Source organism: Parasteatoda tepidariorum, chromosome 8, assembly GCF_043381705.1.
Source record: "Parasteatoda tepidariorum isolate YZ-2023 chromosome 8, CAS_Ptep_4.0, whole genome shotgun sequence".
Classification (NCBI taxonomy): domain Eukaryota; kingdom Metazoa; phylum Arthropoda; class Arachnida; order Araneae; family Theridiidae; genus Parasteatoda; species Parasteatoda tepidariorum.
Window position 1 is genome coordinate 41,706,771 of NC_092211.1, and position 18,423 is coordinate 41,725,193.

Consider the following 18,423-nt stretch of genomic DNA (forward strand, 5'->3'; position numbering starts at 1 on the left):
TGTTTCTTCTAATCTTCTACCAAGTCTTGAAAATGGATGCCTATTTTTGACCGCTTAAAATATGTCGATTGTTATTTCCTATTTATGTATATATTTTTGAAGCAAATGAAGTTTTCAATCAAGTAATAATATTAATCTACATTTTACACAGTAGAACAAATTACTATATTTACTAGTTCAAGAATACGAATTTCATCCGTAGTATTAAACCTACCGTTACATTTCGATTAACACAGTTGAATTTCGATTAACACTAGCAGAATGAATTCTCAGTACCAGAAATCGAACTTCGAAACCCTGATTGTAAATCGAACGCTTTAACCTCTTTACCATCACTGAAAACAAACGACTTATATTAAACATTTAAAAATTTTGCAGAAAGTTGAGATGGTCTTGAGTCAATAATATGTCATGAATTTTGTCAGACATTTGAGGATGTGCGTTTTGTCAAAAATGAGATGATTTTGAGACAAAATTATTGCCAAAAGTAGTGAGATATAACTCAAGGATTACTTATTCCTCAATCCAAAATTTATGCTAAATAAGAGAAAATAAAATAGAATAAATGGTTATTTAGTATTCATGGGATATATTATTTGAAAATTACTTTAGTCTCACTATATACATTTTAATCTACTTGTATGTATCGCATGCAGAAATAAAAACGATAGATCTTCGTTTGCAGCCTTAGTCAATAATCTGGTCATGATTTAAACGCTCTACAACATCAAGTTTGAACATTAATTGATCTATGAAGCATTTCAGTGTCCACTATAATATGCGCAACAAACTTAATGGTAGAACAACCCTCAACCACTGGATATCGTTGCTTTAATTAAGGAAATTCAAAGCAAGCATTTCTCGCTATCGTTACAGTGACAAAGGCTGTCATACTGCTGTGACAGCTATTTCTAACCATGTAGAGAGCTTCCTTACCAATAGTAGCGCAAATTGGTCTCTTAATAACGTAATCGTCAATAAAGTGTAAAATTGAAACTCAAATTAGTACTTTAAAACAATTTTAGAATACAGAATTTGGTAATTAAAGTTACTTATACAGTAGAGCTTAAATTACCCGAAATCTAGTTATTTAATTCAACTATCATCCATTTTATTTTGATGGATAAAAAAGAAGTTACACATTACGCTAGAAATTTTTGTCAGTGTAATAATTTTTTTTGTTCTCCAAGAGTGTATTTTTATCCCTAAAGTTTTGATATTTTTTCCCTCAAGTTATAAGATACATTTTATTTATGATTTATTAGTTTTGATACTCGATTTGAAGACAAGAAACTTGTCACTGCCATGTCGATTTTTCTTTGTTCTAACAATTCAACGTTGAAGTAGTATTAAGAATTATTTATACACAAAGACATTTGTAATATATTTTATTCAGTAAATATTGTTTTTTATCTTCAAACTTTAACATAGCTTAAACACTACAAATGATCCCCACACTGTTAAAATTTTCATTCTAAAATTATGGTAAAATAACTGTCAGCTGACTGTCCATCCGATTAACAGTAAAGTTTACTGCAAAGAATGTTTTTTTCGTTTATGGTTTTGAAACCATTTACAAAAAGTATGGTTATAAAACCATAAATTCAAAACTATACAGTTTTTTAACCATTTACAACTAGCATTTTCCAAAAACGTAAAAATAAATTTTTTATTTTATTTAACTAGACGTAGGAGTTCGGCTTTTCGTAAGGTAATGGGCATTGGAGAGTGCCGGACACTGGAAATTCTTCATGTACTGAAGAAAATGGAGGAAATATTGTGGTGTCAACACTAGCACTCGAACTCCAGTTCTGCCGGTCATGAGACAAGCCCGCTCGGCTATGATATGTACGCAGTTGCAACGAACTAAATAGTTTCATTGGGTGGTTCTAGTGGGTGCGGTAAAATTCTGATTGTTTAACCGTATTGGGTGAAAGCAGTTAGTGAACAGTTTTTCTCAAATTTAACAGTTTGATTACCATTTTATTTATGGTTATTTGACTAGTTTTATTAAATATGGTAAAATAACCATTCAATAAATTGTTATTTAACCATTATTTTCGAGAAATTTCTAACAGTGTAGCTGCCTAGCTGACAACATGTGTAGCTGCACGACTTATGCATATAATTCATGTGTGCTTAAATTGTTACGTTTGGCAAAGTGAAGGTATATTAACCATTTAAATGATTTGTTTACTACGTCATTTTTGCTTGTATAAAGTATACTGCCTGTGTTAAGAGAAATAAATGGGGATACCAAGATTGGAAATATTTTCATCGAAAAATAATGACTGTCTTGGAATTTGCATTTTTTTATTTATATTTATTATCGTAAATAGCTTTGTCTAGACTCTTAGAACGCTTTTCGCTTATTCATGCATTATTTATTCGTTTTTAACATGAGGTACCGTAATCCTCATTTTGAATCAAAAAAGCATTTTAAATTTTAAAGCCTATTTCACATCATTCTTGTATTAACCTTTAGTTTTTACAGTAATAATCTTTTGAAGCTATTAACGCTTTGATTTTATCAAACTTTTGAAATTTTATATATTTTGAATTGTATTTAGCTTCAAAAGCATCTTGCCATGTAGAATTAAGAAGCTAGATAAAGCCTAAATCTTGTAATAAGTCAAACTTTAACAGAAAAGTTACTTTTAAACTTCAAAATAATTTTTCGTGTTGTTTCCAAACACATATTTTTTTGAAAAACACTCATACATATACATGGGAATTCGCACTTAATAGCAGTACAATATACAGAAACGTTTTATTTAAATCGCAATGTGATTCACAAAAAATTATCCCCTGAATATGTATACAATATATTACATTTATAGCTACATATTGTATTTATCTATATAATATGTAGAATTGTCCTTCTACCCCATAGGTTGCCATATATTATATTGACCCATATTAAATGCCCCTAACACTTCTAACGAATAAGGTTGTAGTGGAATATTAGGAAACTTCAGTCATTAATATTTTTAACTTTTGTTTCAATTTTTTGAAGTAAATTTAGTTTAAAAAATTAGTTTTGAAGAGAATTCAGTTAAATAATTTAAGTTTTAGAAGCGAATTAAACTTCATAAGTTAATCAAGTTTATAAAAACTGAAAATGTCATCTTGCCTAATTCACTTCGATTGTTTGATGGCGGGCACAAATTATACTACATAATTAATTCTTGAAGATTAAAAATTATTTACAAAAGCATGAAGGACGATCCACTATGACGTCATCATGGCTTGTTTTTTGAGGTTTTTCCTGTCCAAACTGCCTACAGCACCTTAAAGCAACACTTGTCATATTTATTTTATTTACTTTTGTACAATTATTATTTATCGCATGACTGAATAACAATTCTTAATGTTTTACTGTTTTAAAGTTGAGTTTTTAAGCATTGTTCCAATCAAAATTATTGAATTAAGATTTGACTGCGTGAATTTATGTTAGTTTTTTTTTACATATTTTAATATTGTATATTTACATAGAAACATAAAATTTTCTAACCAACACCAAATCTTTAATTTTAAGTTTTAGCTCAAAAATACGTAAAAAGATTTTTTTCACGTCTTAATTTCATTCTGTCTATTCTATTTCTATTCTTTCATATAGTAAATTCTACTAAAAGCAGAGAAAAAACATCTACATTAACAGCTCTTTCGCGTAATTATTCTTACATTAGTTAAAAAGAACTAATGGTGAATTTCATCCATGTTATAACGTATTAAATTCAACATTGAAATAAATGTGCAAACAAGAGCATGAAACAATATCGAAAATCAGAAAAATACGGAGAAATTAAAATATTTAACATATATAGAAATTTACTTTGCAAAATGTATTTTTGTCTTCATTACCAAACGACATCCTAAACGAATCAACATCTAAACATTTCATGGAACTAAAATCAAGCAAATGACCAAACTATTATAAAGAAATCCAAGTAAAACTAAGAAGAAAAAAAACGATAAATTCACCAGTTTATCAATCCAACTGAAAGGTAGGCTATCTTACCGTAACGTGGCGCTAAAACCCTCTAGGCCAGGGGTGGCTAACCTTTTTGCACCAACGTGCCATTTTTTCTAAAAAATTGTTTAATGTGGTCATAGACGTGTCATCAAATAATTTTGGCTTCGTGATTATTGGGAAAGTAATAATACTGAATACTATCAACTCAAAACTCTTTATATACTATGGAGAAAAAAAAACATTTCGTAATGTCTCAGTTATACGCATAAATCAACTTAAAGTAACATCAGCGTGACTTCTGTTGTTGCAAATCAGATGACACATAACTTACATTAGATTGTCTGTTAGTTTAAGCTGGACTGTTAATTTTTTTTTTGCTAGCTATTTATTGTTAGCTTTTTTTATGGTTATTAACTGTTTCTTTTTTGTTGGCATTAATTGTTAATTTTTTTGTCAATAATTTGTTTTGGAATTTTAATTTAATTGTTAATATGCTTCATAGTGAACTTTGTGATGGGTGGCGTGCCCAGAATATTGTATCGCGTGTCATAAATGACACGCGTGTCATAAATGGCACGCGTGCCATTGGTTCGCCATCCCTGCTCTAGGCCATACTGATGGTATTTCGGCTAACATCATTTTTTCTTTTAAGAAAACGCGTAGATATTTTTATATGCTCTAACATTAGAGTGAAAACTATTTATTTCACTATTCTGAAAATCTACCTTATTTCAAATTTAGTTATTCAGTAGAACTTCGATAGTCCAAATCTCTCCAAGCCAAATACATCTGGTAGCCACAGTAAATTCTAAAACTATCTCTTTTTTTTTCTCTACTTTGTACGTGCACTAATTAAATATTTTTATCGTTTTCAATAATATTTTTTTTATTCAACTGTAACAATCGACCACAGTAAGTCGGCGTGTGCAATATGAGCTTAAAGCGAACCGGTAGAGTTTATTCCAGCGATTTAAGGGTAGAAGGCAAAGAAAGCCGAAGTGAAAAAGAAACGGAGAATCAGGGAAAAGTGAAAATAGACAACTTATGTGTCATATTAAAGAAGAAATAAATAACATATTTAAGCCTATTTTGTCTTACCTATTTAAAGAACTTTCCGTCGTAGTGAACCAAAAAGTCGAAACGATATGCCAGTTCAGAATTCTAGCCAAAACAAATGTCCTCATATTTTGCGCGTTTTAACTTTCCTCACTTATAAAAAGGGAACTCTTCCTCTAATATTTTAAGCCAGTTTGATGTGGTTGAAAAGTGCAAAAACCTTCAAAACAAAGAAGCATTCATTGGACTGTATGATTCCATAGCACTCATAATTTATGTGAGTATTAAATGGACATTTCGATAGTTGATTGCTTTTGTTTTGCAAAAGAAATATGAAAGTTTTGATTTTCGTTGTTTCATCTATATTTTCATTAATGCTAAAATAGTTTCCTCATCATGGTTCCTATTTCAAATAAAAAAATGTGTCAATTTAATTGTACAATATGCAAAATAACGAAAATGATATCACTCTAAATAACTTTTGGTCTTATAATCGGATTTTCATGATCTAAGTTCCATTCGTTTTTTATTTGTTATAGAAATCCTTCTCCACCAAGTCAGGTCACCCAATTGTGGTTTTCCTCGTTTTCTGTTCCCCATGCGATTAGTAAAAGCTAGCTTTTTTAACTGAGTTTGTATTATCTGGGAGAGCTTTGTTGCAAATGAAACCAGATGGCAAATAATACTTGGAAACAGACTTGGCCTCTGACAGGTTGCAGTGCCTTGAAGGAAAAAAATAATTCCATTATTTTTCTTGCTTTCATTCCATTCAAGTCTCAAATACGTTAATTAATTAGTGCTTAATTTATGGAATCAGACACAAAAATATACTTTCTCTGAATAAACATACCTTTTTTCAATGGATTTGGATGTCAAAATATGCAAAGTAGCCAAAATTTTGAAAATATAATAATTCAATCAGGAGAGCGACGGAAAGTTTGGGTTCTTTAGTGTTAATTTCAACTTCTGAGAATTTCGCCATATCTTGAAACTAATGAAGTGAATGGAAAAGTTTTTGAACGCAATTATTAAATCTGTTTACCTTCAGATAATTCCATGTATCCAAATTTTTACACTGTATTAAACTTTACGATGTCGAAACAAAAAATTTGAGCAAAATCAGTCGAATAGTTTCTGAAATATATACATTTGAAAAAGCTGTATTTTAAAATCTTTATTAAAAATTCGACCGATTCATACAGTTTAAAATTAAGTAAAAATTTACGTACCTTACAATTTTAAAAATATATTTTACGCGTGATAAAAAGAAACTTTTAAATTTTTTTACACATACTTTCTAAGACTTCATTTTAAATATTTTGACATTTAATCATTTTAATTTATTGCGAATACAAAAAAAGAAGAAATAGGGAAAATTCATAAAATATTTGCTACATTCATCTGTATTTTTTATCATTTGAATATTTCAGAACAAGCGCTGGAGTTTCTTTTTTTTTCTTTTTTTTTTTTTTTTTAAGATTNCAAGCGCTGGAGTTTCTTTTTTTTTTTTTTTTTTTTTTTTTTTAATTTTATGAAAAAAGTATGGAAATAGAAAAACCAATTTCAACTAAGACGGGACATAATATGAGAATCAAGAACCCAAATAACTATAAGGAAATATATGTGAATGCCGATATTTTATTTCTCATTCTTTTTTGCAATTGAATTCAACAAAAATCTCCCCGTTGGGGGGGAAAAAGGGAAAAATATTATAAAATATTCAGATGAACACGATTTCGCACTGAAATTCCCTAAAGATTTAGACTTGCATTCATTCTCGAGATACATATGAAATATATATCTCCTTTTTACTAGAATCGTTCTACAATTCTCGAGAATTGTATTTTTTGCAGGGTACTCCAGGTTTTTGATATTGAAGCTGGGGTATTGACCTTATAAATATTTGAAATTTCAGAGACTTTCTTTTGAGAAACATTCTTATGCAATAAAATTTTGTTTGATGTAAAGTTTCTTTAAAACTTCATATTTATATGTTGCTGATGAATAGAAGTTTAAATACAAGCTGTAAATTAAGTGTTGGAATTTCGAAGATTTTCTTCGGAAAATAAATCTTTTTCATTAACTGTCAACTCTCTTAAATACAATTTATTTGCAAATGAATAATCGTTTAAAATACCCAAATAACTTCTGAGGTTATAATTTTGCAATATTTTATTTAGAAATTCTTTATTTGGATTTATGTCCTTAACTTAGTTGTTCTCACACATGATATAAATACAAAAGAAGTATGAAAAATTTTTTTAGAAAACTTGGGGGAAACTGTTAAAAAAAAAAATCCTAAAATTTACCTCTATTCAAAATCAAATAAATTAGTTGAAATTTATTATTTCTCCCTTATTCTTGTTTTATGATACTCTTAAAAAATAATTTAATATTAGATTAATATTTTGATATTTAACAGCACATATCGAAACTTATTTGAGGAAAAAAAAGCCAAAAATTGCAATTAATTATTTTTTAATTTAGCTGTGAAATATAAAATTATTGTTTAATCAACTAATCCGTGGACATTATATTAATATTTAGATATTTTACAGCAAATATCAAAACTTATTTGAATATAAAATGACAAAAATTGCAATTACTTATTTTTAATTTAGCTGTAAAATATAAAATAATAGTTTAATCGACTAATCCGTCGTCTATTTTTTAGACAAATGTAAAATAAACATTCCTGCAAAATTATAGGCATTTAAATCAAAAATATTTCGATTTGAAATGAAGGAAAATGACCGAAAAAGTAGTTTTGAGGAAAAGAACAAAAAAGGCATAATTATCAATGTAATAATTAAAAAAGTTGATTTTTTAAAAAAATCACTATAACTTCTGGTAGATTTGGCATAAAAACAGAACAGAAACTGTTAAAAAAAGAAAAAAGCTCATAGTTTTATTTTATATAAAAAACAGAAAAATGATTTTTTAGTCAAAATCAGCTTAAAAATTTGTAATAATACCATAATATAAATTTAATTAATCGAATTATTTTTAAAAATATAATTTTTTTAAAGATTATCATTTGTAAGCGCAGATCTTGTATTTCAAGTGGTCTAACATTTCACACCTCTGGAAGGTTATAATTAGTTTTCTAGCTTTTATAAGATAAATGTTAAATGAAATTATGTTTTGAATCAATTTGATTATCGTGTAGCCAAATTTAAGAAACCTGATAGTATACACAGAAAACAATTAAAGTCAAAACTGCCAGAAAATGATAAATTTAACGTGTTTCTGTCTTTGGGAGAAAACCAAAAATTTCGGAAAATTTTCCCCAAGCACTTCGGTAATGATTTTGGAAAATGTAACCAAATATTGTTTTATAATATGTGACAAAAGTTTATAATTTTATCGTACCACCTTAAAGTATGGTATGAAAACCATTTATTTGGTGAAATTTACTTTCAAGTTTTGTATCTCTTACTAAATATGTGGTAATAAGAACAATGCTTTTGGAAAACAAGAATTTCTAGTAAACCGGTTAATATGAATGAAAAAATTACCAAATAAATGGCTTAAATTCCGCATATTTTGGATTTTAGTTTTCTTTTTATTACCAGAAATATCACTAGCATACAATACGGTAATTTTAACAGAATTTTTTCTCCGTGTATAGTTCAGCTTAAAAGAATAATAATTTTGCTGCAAATTTAAGTATTATTTTGGTTTATCACGCCTCAAAGATAAATGTGAAAATATTTCATTTTAAAGTAAAAATTAAAATTATTATCTGCAATATTAACATACATTTCACAATCGGATTTAATATTGACGATTAACGATTTTGTTGTGCAATCGGGAATTTCATTAGGAATTTTGAAGTGTGTTATTCTTTAATGTCTTAGAAATTTGTTATTTTCTCCATACAGTGCCGAGATATAATTCGAGGAACTGAGGAAAATTTCAAAGGTAACTGATTTTTCTGAAAATCATCATCTAGGCAAGTGTTCCCCTACCCCCGGTCCGTGGATAAAATGGTACTGCGTAAACGCATAGTTCGGTCAGCTGTTGAACCGGTCAATATTCGGTCACTGTTTATAAAATATAGTATAAAGCCAAAAGTCGTAAAGCTACTGGGAGTTGTAACAGATAATATCAAATAGGATAATAAAATAAGTTCCTTAATATTTATCCAAACTATTTACTTTAAAAATTTGACAACCAAAAATCAAATTTTGCTATCAACAGAATTTCTGCCTTATGCAACTTTACTAAAAAATTTAAATGACTCTCTGACAATTTTCTAGCAAATTCTGAAACACAACCGAAAGGCCACAGAGAGCAAATAGGATTGATCTCCTAAAACGCATCCATATTCCATAACACACCAAAGACAAATTGAGGCAAATTTAAATTAAAATAGTGGTCTTTATTAACAAGATGCTATTTTGCTATACACCTTAATAATAACAATCAATAATGTCAATTAGAACTTACAGTCACAAAACAGCAAACGATGTGCAGTTCTCACCTCCAGAAATTAAAACAAAATTATGACTTAGTAAACGCCACTATTCGATATCTAATTTTCATTTTTAACGGAATCACAATCACTGTTTTACTCAACTTCACAATAGAGTAAAAACGACCCACTCGATTATTTTCTAACAAATTCTTGCAAGACAATCGAAATACAGCAGATAGCAACCAGGACAAATATTCCTAAACGCATCCATATTTCCCAACACACGGAAGACAACTTGAGACATATAATATAAATAAACTTTATTATGCCATAGACTTTAATATTCACAGTCAACAATGTCCAAAGAACTTACAGTCATAAAATAGCAAACAATGCGTAGCTTTCGCTTGCAAGAAATTAAAACAAAATTGCAATTTAATTAACGTTACTAAAACGACTTCTTGTTTCGGCGACGCTAAAATCTCAACTCGATATCCAAATTTAATTATCAACGGAATAACAATCACTGCCTTATTCAACTTCACTAAAGAATGAAAATGATTCACTCGACGATTTTCCAACAAATTCTTGAAGACAATCGAAATACCACAGAGAGCAAACAGGATCGATCTTTCAAAACGCATCCATATGCCCCAAGCCATCAAGGTCGCAGCTGGCCGGGGTACGCCCTCGCATCGTTTGTGACAGGAGCCCTCCTGGTTTTCTTCATTCTCTTTTTTACACTTCTTTTCCAAAGATCTTGATGTATTTTGAAAGATGACTTGCTACCGTAGTGAAGCTGTAGAAGATAGTTTCTTTTGTTTTTGGGGCCAATTTCGAAACTGCACGCTGGTTATCGATTTTTCGTGTCTTTTCGGAAAATTTTTGTACCTTGTAGAAATAGCAGATTAAGGTTTCAGGTTTTTATGTGAAAAGAAGGAAAAAAATGTGGTATTTGCTACTCGCTATTTCAGTTTTGAAATGGGTTTTACATTTCCTTTTCCATTTCGTGCTCGAGGGTGAATATAAGATTCTTCTGTTTCAAATGTAAGTAAAGAATGCGTGTTTTGTTTTTGTAAGGAATTCTTTTCGGAATTGTCGCAAGAGATACTGGCGTAATACGGTACCATCATTAAAATAAATATTTGAAGAACCCACTGCCAGAGTTTGTTAAAAAACCATCATTGCAGTATGCATGTAAATTATCGTTAGTTGTTTAACGAACATCTTCCTCCTTAAAATATTTGGGGGGGGGGATTTACCTAAAGAAATTTTATTTCCCCCTTAAAAATGAACATAAAAATCCTTAAATCGGAAAAAATGAATGTTGTTTTCAAACCTATTATGTTCTTCCACAAGGCTTGCTAGAACTTAGCGAAAGAACATATTAATAATCATCCTTAGAGTACTTATGTAAGCTTCCGATGGCAAATTATTAAATGCCTTTTTTCTCATTAATCTACCTTTTTCCACTGACTGTACATGATAAATCATTATTTTATATTTAAAACTGAACTTAACTGTTTTTGACATTTTGAACACCGAATGCGTTCAAAATGTTTTTAACGTTTTTTCACTCACTCGAATTAGCTTAAGTTTAATGGAAGAATAAAGTTAAACGAAAATCGTTAAAGCATGCATGGTAACAATCGATAACTATTTAAAGAACATTTTTTTCAATTAAAAATCTTCCTTTTTCTTTACGAAACAAATTATTACCTGACCATTAGCTGCTCCTAATCAAAAGAAAATGAATGCATTTAAAATGTCATTCAACATATTCTTCCACAAAACTAGTTCTTCATTTAACAAAAAATTACAAGTACAATTTCCAAACAGCGTACTTTATTGCTAAGCTTTACCAAATAAAAATTCATATTGCGCATTTTCAAATGTTAATTATTTCATTTGATATTTAAAACGTAATGACCATATTAGAGCATTTCTTTCATTTTAAAATGTAAAGTCCATTTTTATCATAAAATATTTTACTTCTAAGCAAAATACGTGTTAATCTTTTCGTCGTTCGAATTGTATTTTCGAACAATTTTTTTTAAAAATTAAATTATGTTAATTTTTTATTGTTAACTTCACAACAGTAATGGCATGTGGGAAGCAGTGTAGGATCCATTCTTGAACACAATTTAACGGCCACACAGGGGCATGTAGTCACTACCAACACCTCCTAAAAGAGAGAAGGAATCAGCACGGATCAATTTCGTATTTCAAAGTAACGAACATAAACTGCGTAATAAAGGTTAAAATACGAACGATGACATTACGTTCGGACTACTAAGCTGTGCAGTCGTGGGGAAGGGAAATATGAAAGATGTAATAACGTTTGGACAAATAAAGGATCAAATTTCGTGCTTATGGTAACCCGTGCTGAGTCCTTCGCAGTTCTAAGAGGTATTGCCAATACACTCTCATTCTTTATATCGGAGAAGATATGATAGATGTAAGCACCTAGTCTACGCACCACACTCTTAAGCCACCCAACCTTGCACCGACCCAACTTTATCAACTATTCTTCCACCGGAAACATTACATAAGAGTGGATACAAAACCCCATAGAATCTATCTCAGAAAGTGCACTCCAAACTGACTCCTTATCTTTAGCACTATATATAGAATCACATAATTCAGAATTATTACACATAAAATAATATAGATGAGTCCGTAAAATCCGACATTTACGTAAATGTACGTTATTTATTCAATATGTTATTTAACTTTGAAACTACTTGAATTTTTTTAGGAACTGAAATAAATATTTTGCAAAAGAACATGAAACTCAAGAAACATTTTTCTTTTGCAGATATAACAACATATAGATCCTCTGCCACCCATTAAAGTTTATATCCCTGCAGCAAGCCCTAAGTAGCCTCCTCGGAAAGCAGTTCACACCAACCTTTCAAAATGCCGTTCAGCATCAAACGCTTCACAATGCATCGCAGCACCAGCCTCCCAGGAGGCCGATCCTCAGAGGGAAAGAAAATATCCCTCACGGAAATCCGGGAAAACCCCAACTCATCCCGTTCCAGTAAAAAATCCGACAAAAATAAGTCCAGTGGAAACAATTCATCATCATCTACGTCCTCATCAGCTCAGCAACAGCAAGGCAACTTGCCGAACAGTCGGTCCATGGATGTTTCTGAACTCAGAAGACTAGGATTCGGCAATCCAAGGCAAGGCCCACCTCCAGAATTGTTGGCGGACGCTATGGCAGCTGTCAATGATCCTCATCAGCAATCCTCATCGTCATCTTCATCTTCCTCCTCTACTATGGATCGACAAAGAAGAACCTTGCATAGTATTCAGGAATATCCTTCCGGCACAGCTAGGTTTAGTACACAACAACAGTCTCCAGGTGGGGGAGGAACAGTTTATGGATCAGCGGGCAACACATCGACGTTGCCTGCGAGGTGGAGGAGTTCCTTACCACCTCGGCCATCGAGTGAGATGAGAGGCGTATATAGTGATACATCTTCTAGTGGCACCAGTGGTACTGAAGTTAGAAGGTTGGTGGTGCGAAAAAATGGAGTACGATTTCAAGGTACGTGTTTTAACTTTCAATGCTTTTTAAAAAAAAATTTTGTTTCTTAGTTAATTTTTAAACACGCAACATCCTAAAATTATTAAATATGCATTAAATATTTTTATTTTCATTGAAATTGCTGTTAATTTTGTAAATTAGATATAGCAATTGGCTAGGTAACAAACACCATTGAATAACTTTAATTTGCTGAAAAGGCGTGTTGTAATGTGTGTATTTAGTTACAAAATACACAAATCATTTTTAACGGAGATTCTGCTTTGTATACTTAATAGGAGTTTAATGGGTACTTTATCTCATATATTATATAACTTTAATCCATAATTTTTTTAGCAAAAATCCTTTTCGGATTAGGTTGCTTTTAAATAAAAAGTGATGTTTTGATTTTAGTCATGAATGTTACCTTTTTTCATGAATGTTATCGCATAAGAATTACAAAGTGGTGTGTTTTTAAAAGCATTCAATATTACATAAAGTATTTCTAAAACAAGCCATTTTTATATTTAAAATTAATTTAGTCTCGACAAATTCTGTATTAAGAACGATATATGTCTATCTACTATCTAAATATATACAATGTCAAATATATATATAAAGGGAAATATATATCAAATGTTAAATATACAATGTATGTCCACTGGAAAATTCACTACTAACAATCGACTAAATCCATTTCCCGCTATGTTATAAGATGCAGAATTTACGAAGGAATGCAAAAATAAATGGAATGTTCACAGTCTCCAATTTCATAAATGTTTCATTAAAAAAAAATGTAAAAACTAAATATGTATATATAATTAAAGACGAGTTTTTGAATTTTCTACATTACGAAATCAATAGATTATAATGTTCTTTAATATGTAAAGATATAAATAACCAAAGAAAAAAAACAGCTCATTATTGAAGCTATAATTTACTATATTTCAGTGATATATATTACGATGAAGCTCTTTAGAAATACTGCTTTTAAGATCTTGTTAGAGAAAACTCTTCAAAAATGAGGACGTCTTAATTCAGTACATTAATTTTTTTGATTTCCTCTCAGAATATTTCATCTCTATTAATTAGCCAAATGTTGAACAAAGAACGACCTCATTTGCTAAATCATCATTAAGGAACACCTTTATTCAAAACTATGTCATGAATTACTATCATGGCATTTTCTTAAAAGATGAGGAATAGACAATTTAATATAGTAATATAATTAGTAATTTTTTTTTTGTTTATTTATCTATTTTCGAAAAAAATTAATAGTTGAAAATTGGGGATTATAAAAATGATTGTAATACACAGGGACTTCCAAATTAGGAGGATGATTTAACGATTTTTAAAATAATTATAGCAAGAAAAAGATTGTGTTAAAAAGAAATTCTTTCAGAAAATCTATGTGATAGAGCATTCATTTTCCTTCCAGTATTCGGTTTTCAGTACAAAAAGTTTTAATGTAGAAGGCGCTGCAAGAAGTAAGACTGTAAATCAAAGAAGAAAGTCACATTACGATATTTTCTTATTATCTCCCATCAAACAGAATAACATGTTGTAATTGAAGAATGAAATTTACATACCTGGAACGCAAGAGAAACCTGTAGGACTATGTGGTGCCATCTGTCGAAAAACGTGAACCAAAAAATCAACAACTCTGGAAAGATAAGTTTATGCTCCATAACATAAAAATTTGCCTCAAGTTTTTTTCTTCTTTTACTTTAACTGTTTATTAAATTAGAAAACCATCAGTCAAACTTAGGATATCCACGTTATGCATCTAAGTATAATACCATGCAATACTATAACATCAAGGGAGCTAGATCTTAGATTTAAAAACTATAATTATTTAAGCTGCTTTTAGAATATTGATATTATATTTTTTTAGGAATTGAATAATCATATATTTTGTCCTTGTAAGTCAGTTCTCGAAAGCCGTAAATGGATAGTCTGACGTAAGATTATTTAAAACAAGGTGTAAAATCTGCATTATCAAGTCTTTATCATCTAGTCTTAGAAATAAGATTATTCTTAACAAATTGAAAAGAATTCACAAAATTAGAAAATTACTCCTATTTTTTAAAATTAGAAATTGATCTTTAATTGATGATCAAAAACATGAGGATTGCAATGAACTGTTTTTTTTTATCAGAAAAGCAAAAGCGTAAAACAATAATAAATAATAATTGCAAATTATAATATTTGCCTTACAAATAAAACAAAAATAAATTAATCAAAAAAGGAGTTCACGTTTAGAACCCAATAGTTTGTTACAATTAAGGTTGTGAACAAATAGGTAATGGAGTAATCGGGTGACCCATGGTACCTCTAATTTGTTGAAATTAGTTCTGTTTTCTAGCGGAATTGCGATATGAATTAAACTTTACTAGTCAATATGAAGGACCTACCATAATGAGTTTTGTTGTTGATCAATTCACTTTGTATAGATAAGTTTGTTTTGCTTTTTCAACTCTCTAATGTGCATATGTTTTTAAACTAACCTTATTAATTGTACATTACAGTACATTACAATTATTTTTTGCCTAGCCCGTTTTACACTCACTAAATATTCATTGCCTAACAAGAATAGGGATTTTTTCCAATCGTAACATTGTTCTGTTTCGCTTCGTTTCTCTGCTCTCGGGATTCCTCACCCCCTCTTAATGCGTGTTTATACTGCGCTCACGAAAGCTGCAGTACATTGGAGGAAAAAGACAATTACATACAAAGCTAAACAAAGGTTTTTGGAGCCCCAGAACAAAATTTATTCCTTAAAGCACAAAAAGGCTTATTTTCTAACATTTCTGAAGACCCTTTATAGAGAAAGGCAGTTTTTATACAAATATAAAAAAATTCTCTGCAAATTACTTTTAAAAAAACTAATTAATAAACGGTATGTTTTCGTAAAGCGTTTTTGTCGGGTCCTCAGCACCCCCCGGGACGATTGCCGCTCACCCCTCCTCATTGAGTACGGCCTTGGCTACATCACTTGTAAATTGTATGCATAATTTTCTTAAATTGTCTTAATGCTTAATTAAGACAATGCTTTATTTTAATGCTTAATTTTTGAAATTGTTAGACTTGTCCAGAGAAAAAGTTGATAAAATTTCTATTTTATATAAAATAGAAATTTTATCAACTTTTTCTCTGGACAAGTCTAACAATTTCAAGGTCAAACAGTTTAGTTCCAACTGCAAACTATCGAATCCCAGCTTCCGCACTTTGAAAAAGATGGAGTTTTTGAAGAGGTAACTGTAAACATGTATCATGAGATGGGTAATGTTTTCGCTCCGGAAGATGAAAAAGAATTAATAAAAATTAAACTAAGTTATGCTTAATTAATTTGCAAAAACTGAAAAAGTTTTCTGCTGTAAGGGAATAAACAATTATCATAGTAAACAACTGATTAGCAAAATATTGCGAAAAAAAACTAAGTTCGAAGTTTAAAACTCAAATAGCTTAAAAATTATGCGAAAAAAAACTGAACTAGAACTGTAAATATCTAAAGAATTGAAAGCTGAAAACTTCTTTTTGAGGGTGGTAATAATAACCGGTAAAATAACTGATAGTAAAAAATTAACAAAAACTGAATGGGTTTGCACAAAACTGAAAAAAGTTTAGCTTCCGTACCAAACGTGTATATAAGACATTGGAATAAAAAAATACTGAACAGATAAATTAAAATAAAGCGATAAAACTAGAAAAAAGTAATTTTTGAAGGTGGTAAAATGATTTAATGTCTAATTCAATTAAGTTTAAAGAACATCAAATTGATCTGGACTGATCACCGAAACAGACCACACACAACCGTAGCTTTTTAATTTTAAAAAATAGAATTTCAATTCCAGCAAACATTCTGAAAAATGCTATTACAATCAAAATTCTTTTCCCCACGAAATACTTGAATTAATACACCACAATAATAAAAAAAAATTTATTTAACTAATTTATTAAAATCTCCCTACGTCTATTTGAGATAATATATTTGAAGCAAAATAAAACATAAACGAGCAGTTCCATCTAGTTCTCTATTCACCTTAGAGCTATAATTGATTGTTGATATAAATGTCACAGAAAATCGACATTTTGCCTGACATTACTCTCGAAAAGGACAACTTTTTGCTCGTAATATCAATTTTTTCGCGACATTTTATAACGAGTAAATTGAAATCGATGGCTTGCTTGCACTTTTTCAATCCTCCACGCTTGAAAACTCCTTTCAACTCTCTTTCTGAGGATTTATTAGGGAAAAGATAACGTCGAAATCCCTTCAATTTATATGCGTGTGAGTTGACGATGCCATGAAGACGTAAACGGAATGGAAACATCCTGCGATCTGGCTGCAAATTCCCCCATAAAAGGAGACCTTTACGATTTCTCGCCCCAAATAATTGTGTTTATGGTACTGTTTGTAACTGTACGCCGTGTAGGAAGTATCAAATAAAATGAAACAGCATAGTTATTTCTCGTTGCCTAGCGCTTATTTTTGCTTTAGTCTGTGTGAATTCCACTCAATTTCTCACGCCGTTGGTTGAGAAGGAACACAAAAAATTCATTTTGGGGAAAAGATTGAAGGGATTATTTAGATGCAGAAAAATATTTTGAGTCGGGCGAAGAGTTTGAAATTTACATTGTCACTTATCTCTGAGTCTCTATTTTAGAAAAAAAAATATTCCGGAGCCATTTCAATTTTTATGAAATGGAGTTAATTTCAAGAGGAGTTGAGAACTAATAATACACTACTAATAATAAACACTATTGAGAACTTTTTTTTAATAACGGCAGGCACTTGTGGGGGCGGAGTTATCGACCATGCCAACCTTCATCTATAAAAAGGTACCTCGACATAGAGTCGAGTTAACATGTCTTATATACTAGTGAATTGTAGTTGTAATTTTGTAGTGGTAGATATGCTACACATTGAACTTTCCTTCTTCGCCTTGGAAGATGCCGGAAGTGTTGCTCATTTATCGTTACCCAGTGGGCCAAAGTCACGGAGGCGAACAACATTACCCACGCCACACTGCCACAAATACCCGTTCATAGGGTGGGCCACATTCACACTTCAGAAGACAACACAGAGAGAAAGAGAAATATCCATGCCCAGAGTAAGATTCGAACCGGCAGCCATTGGCTTCGCAGTCAGGCACACTAACCACTCGGCCACCTGACTGGCTCTGTTGAGAACTAAACCCTGTTCATCTTCACCTATGAGGTGGAGGAATGTTTCTTTTTTTAGCACAGCGCCAGCTGTGTCTAGGGAAAGAACTCGACTCACCATTCGCCTGGAGCAGTGGCGGTGACTATGGATATGAGGTATCGCTTGATATTTAAGATAGATTTTTGTTTGGGTGGGCGAAAGAAAGGGAACTTGGAGAGAAAGAAGATCCCTCTTTCAAACGCGCTATTTTTTGTTTCCATAGCAGCTGATAG

At 30.6% G+C, this 18,423-nt stretch overlaps 1 protein-coding gene across 4 annotated transcripts in view; it reads left to right on the top strand.

Moving 5' to 3' along the window:
* Positions 1-18,423, top strand: part of LOC107447376 (coiled-coil domain-containing protein AGAP005037) — a 679,334-nt gene that overhangs the window by 127,804 nt on the left and 533,107 nt on the right. For all 4 annotated transcript variants that reach the window (XM_071184692.1, XM_071184693.1, XM_071184694.1 and 1 more), the window contains exon 2: positions 12,271-13,008. In XM_071184692.1, coding sequence (XP_071040793.1) covers positions 12,372-13,008 — 637 coding nt within the window. In that variant the 5' untranslated portion in view covers positions 12,271-12,371. The remainder of the gene's footprint in view (positions 1-12,270; positions 13,009-18,423) is intronic.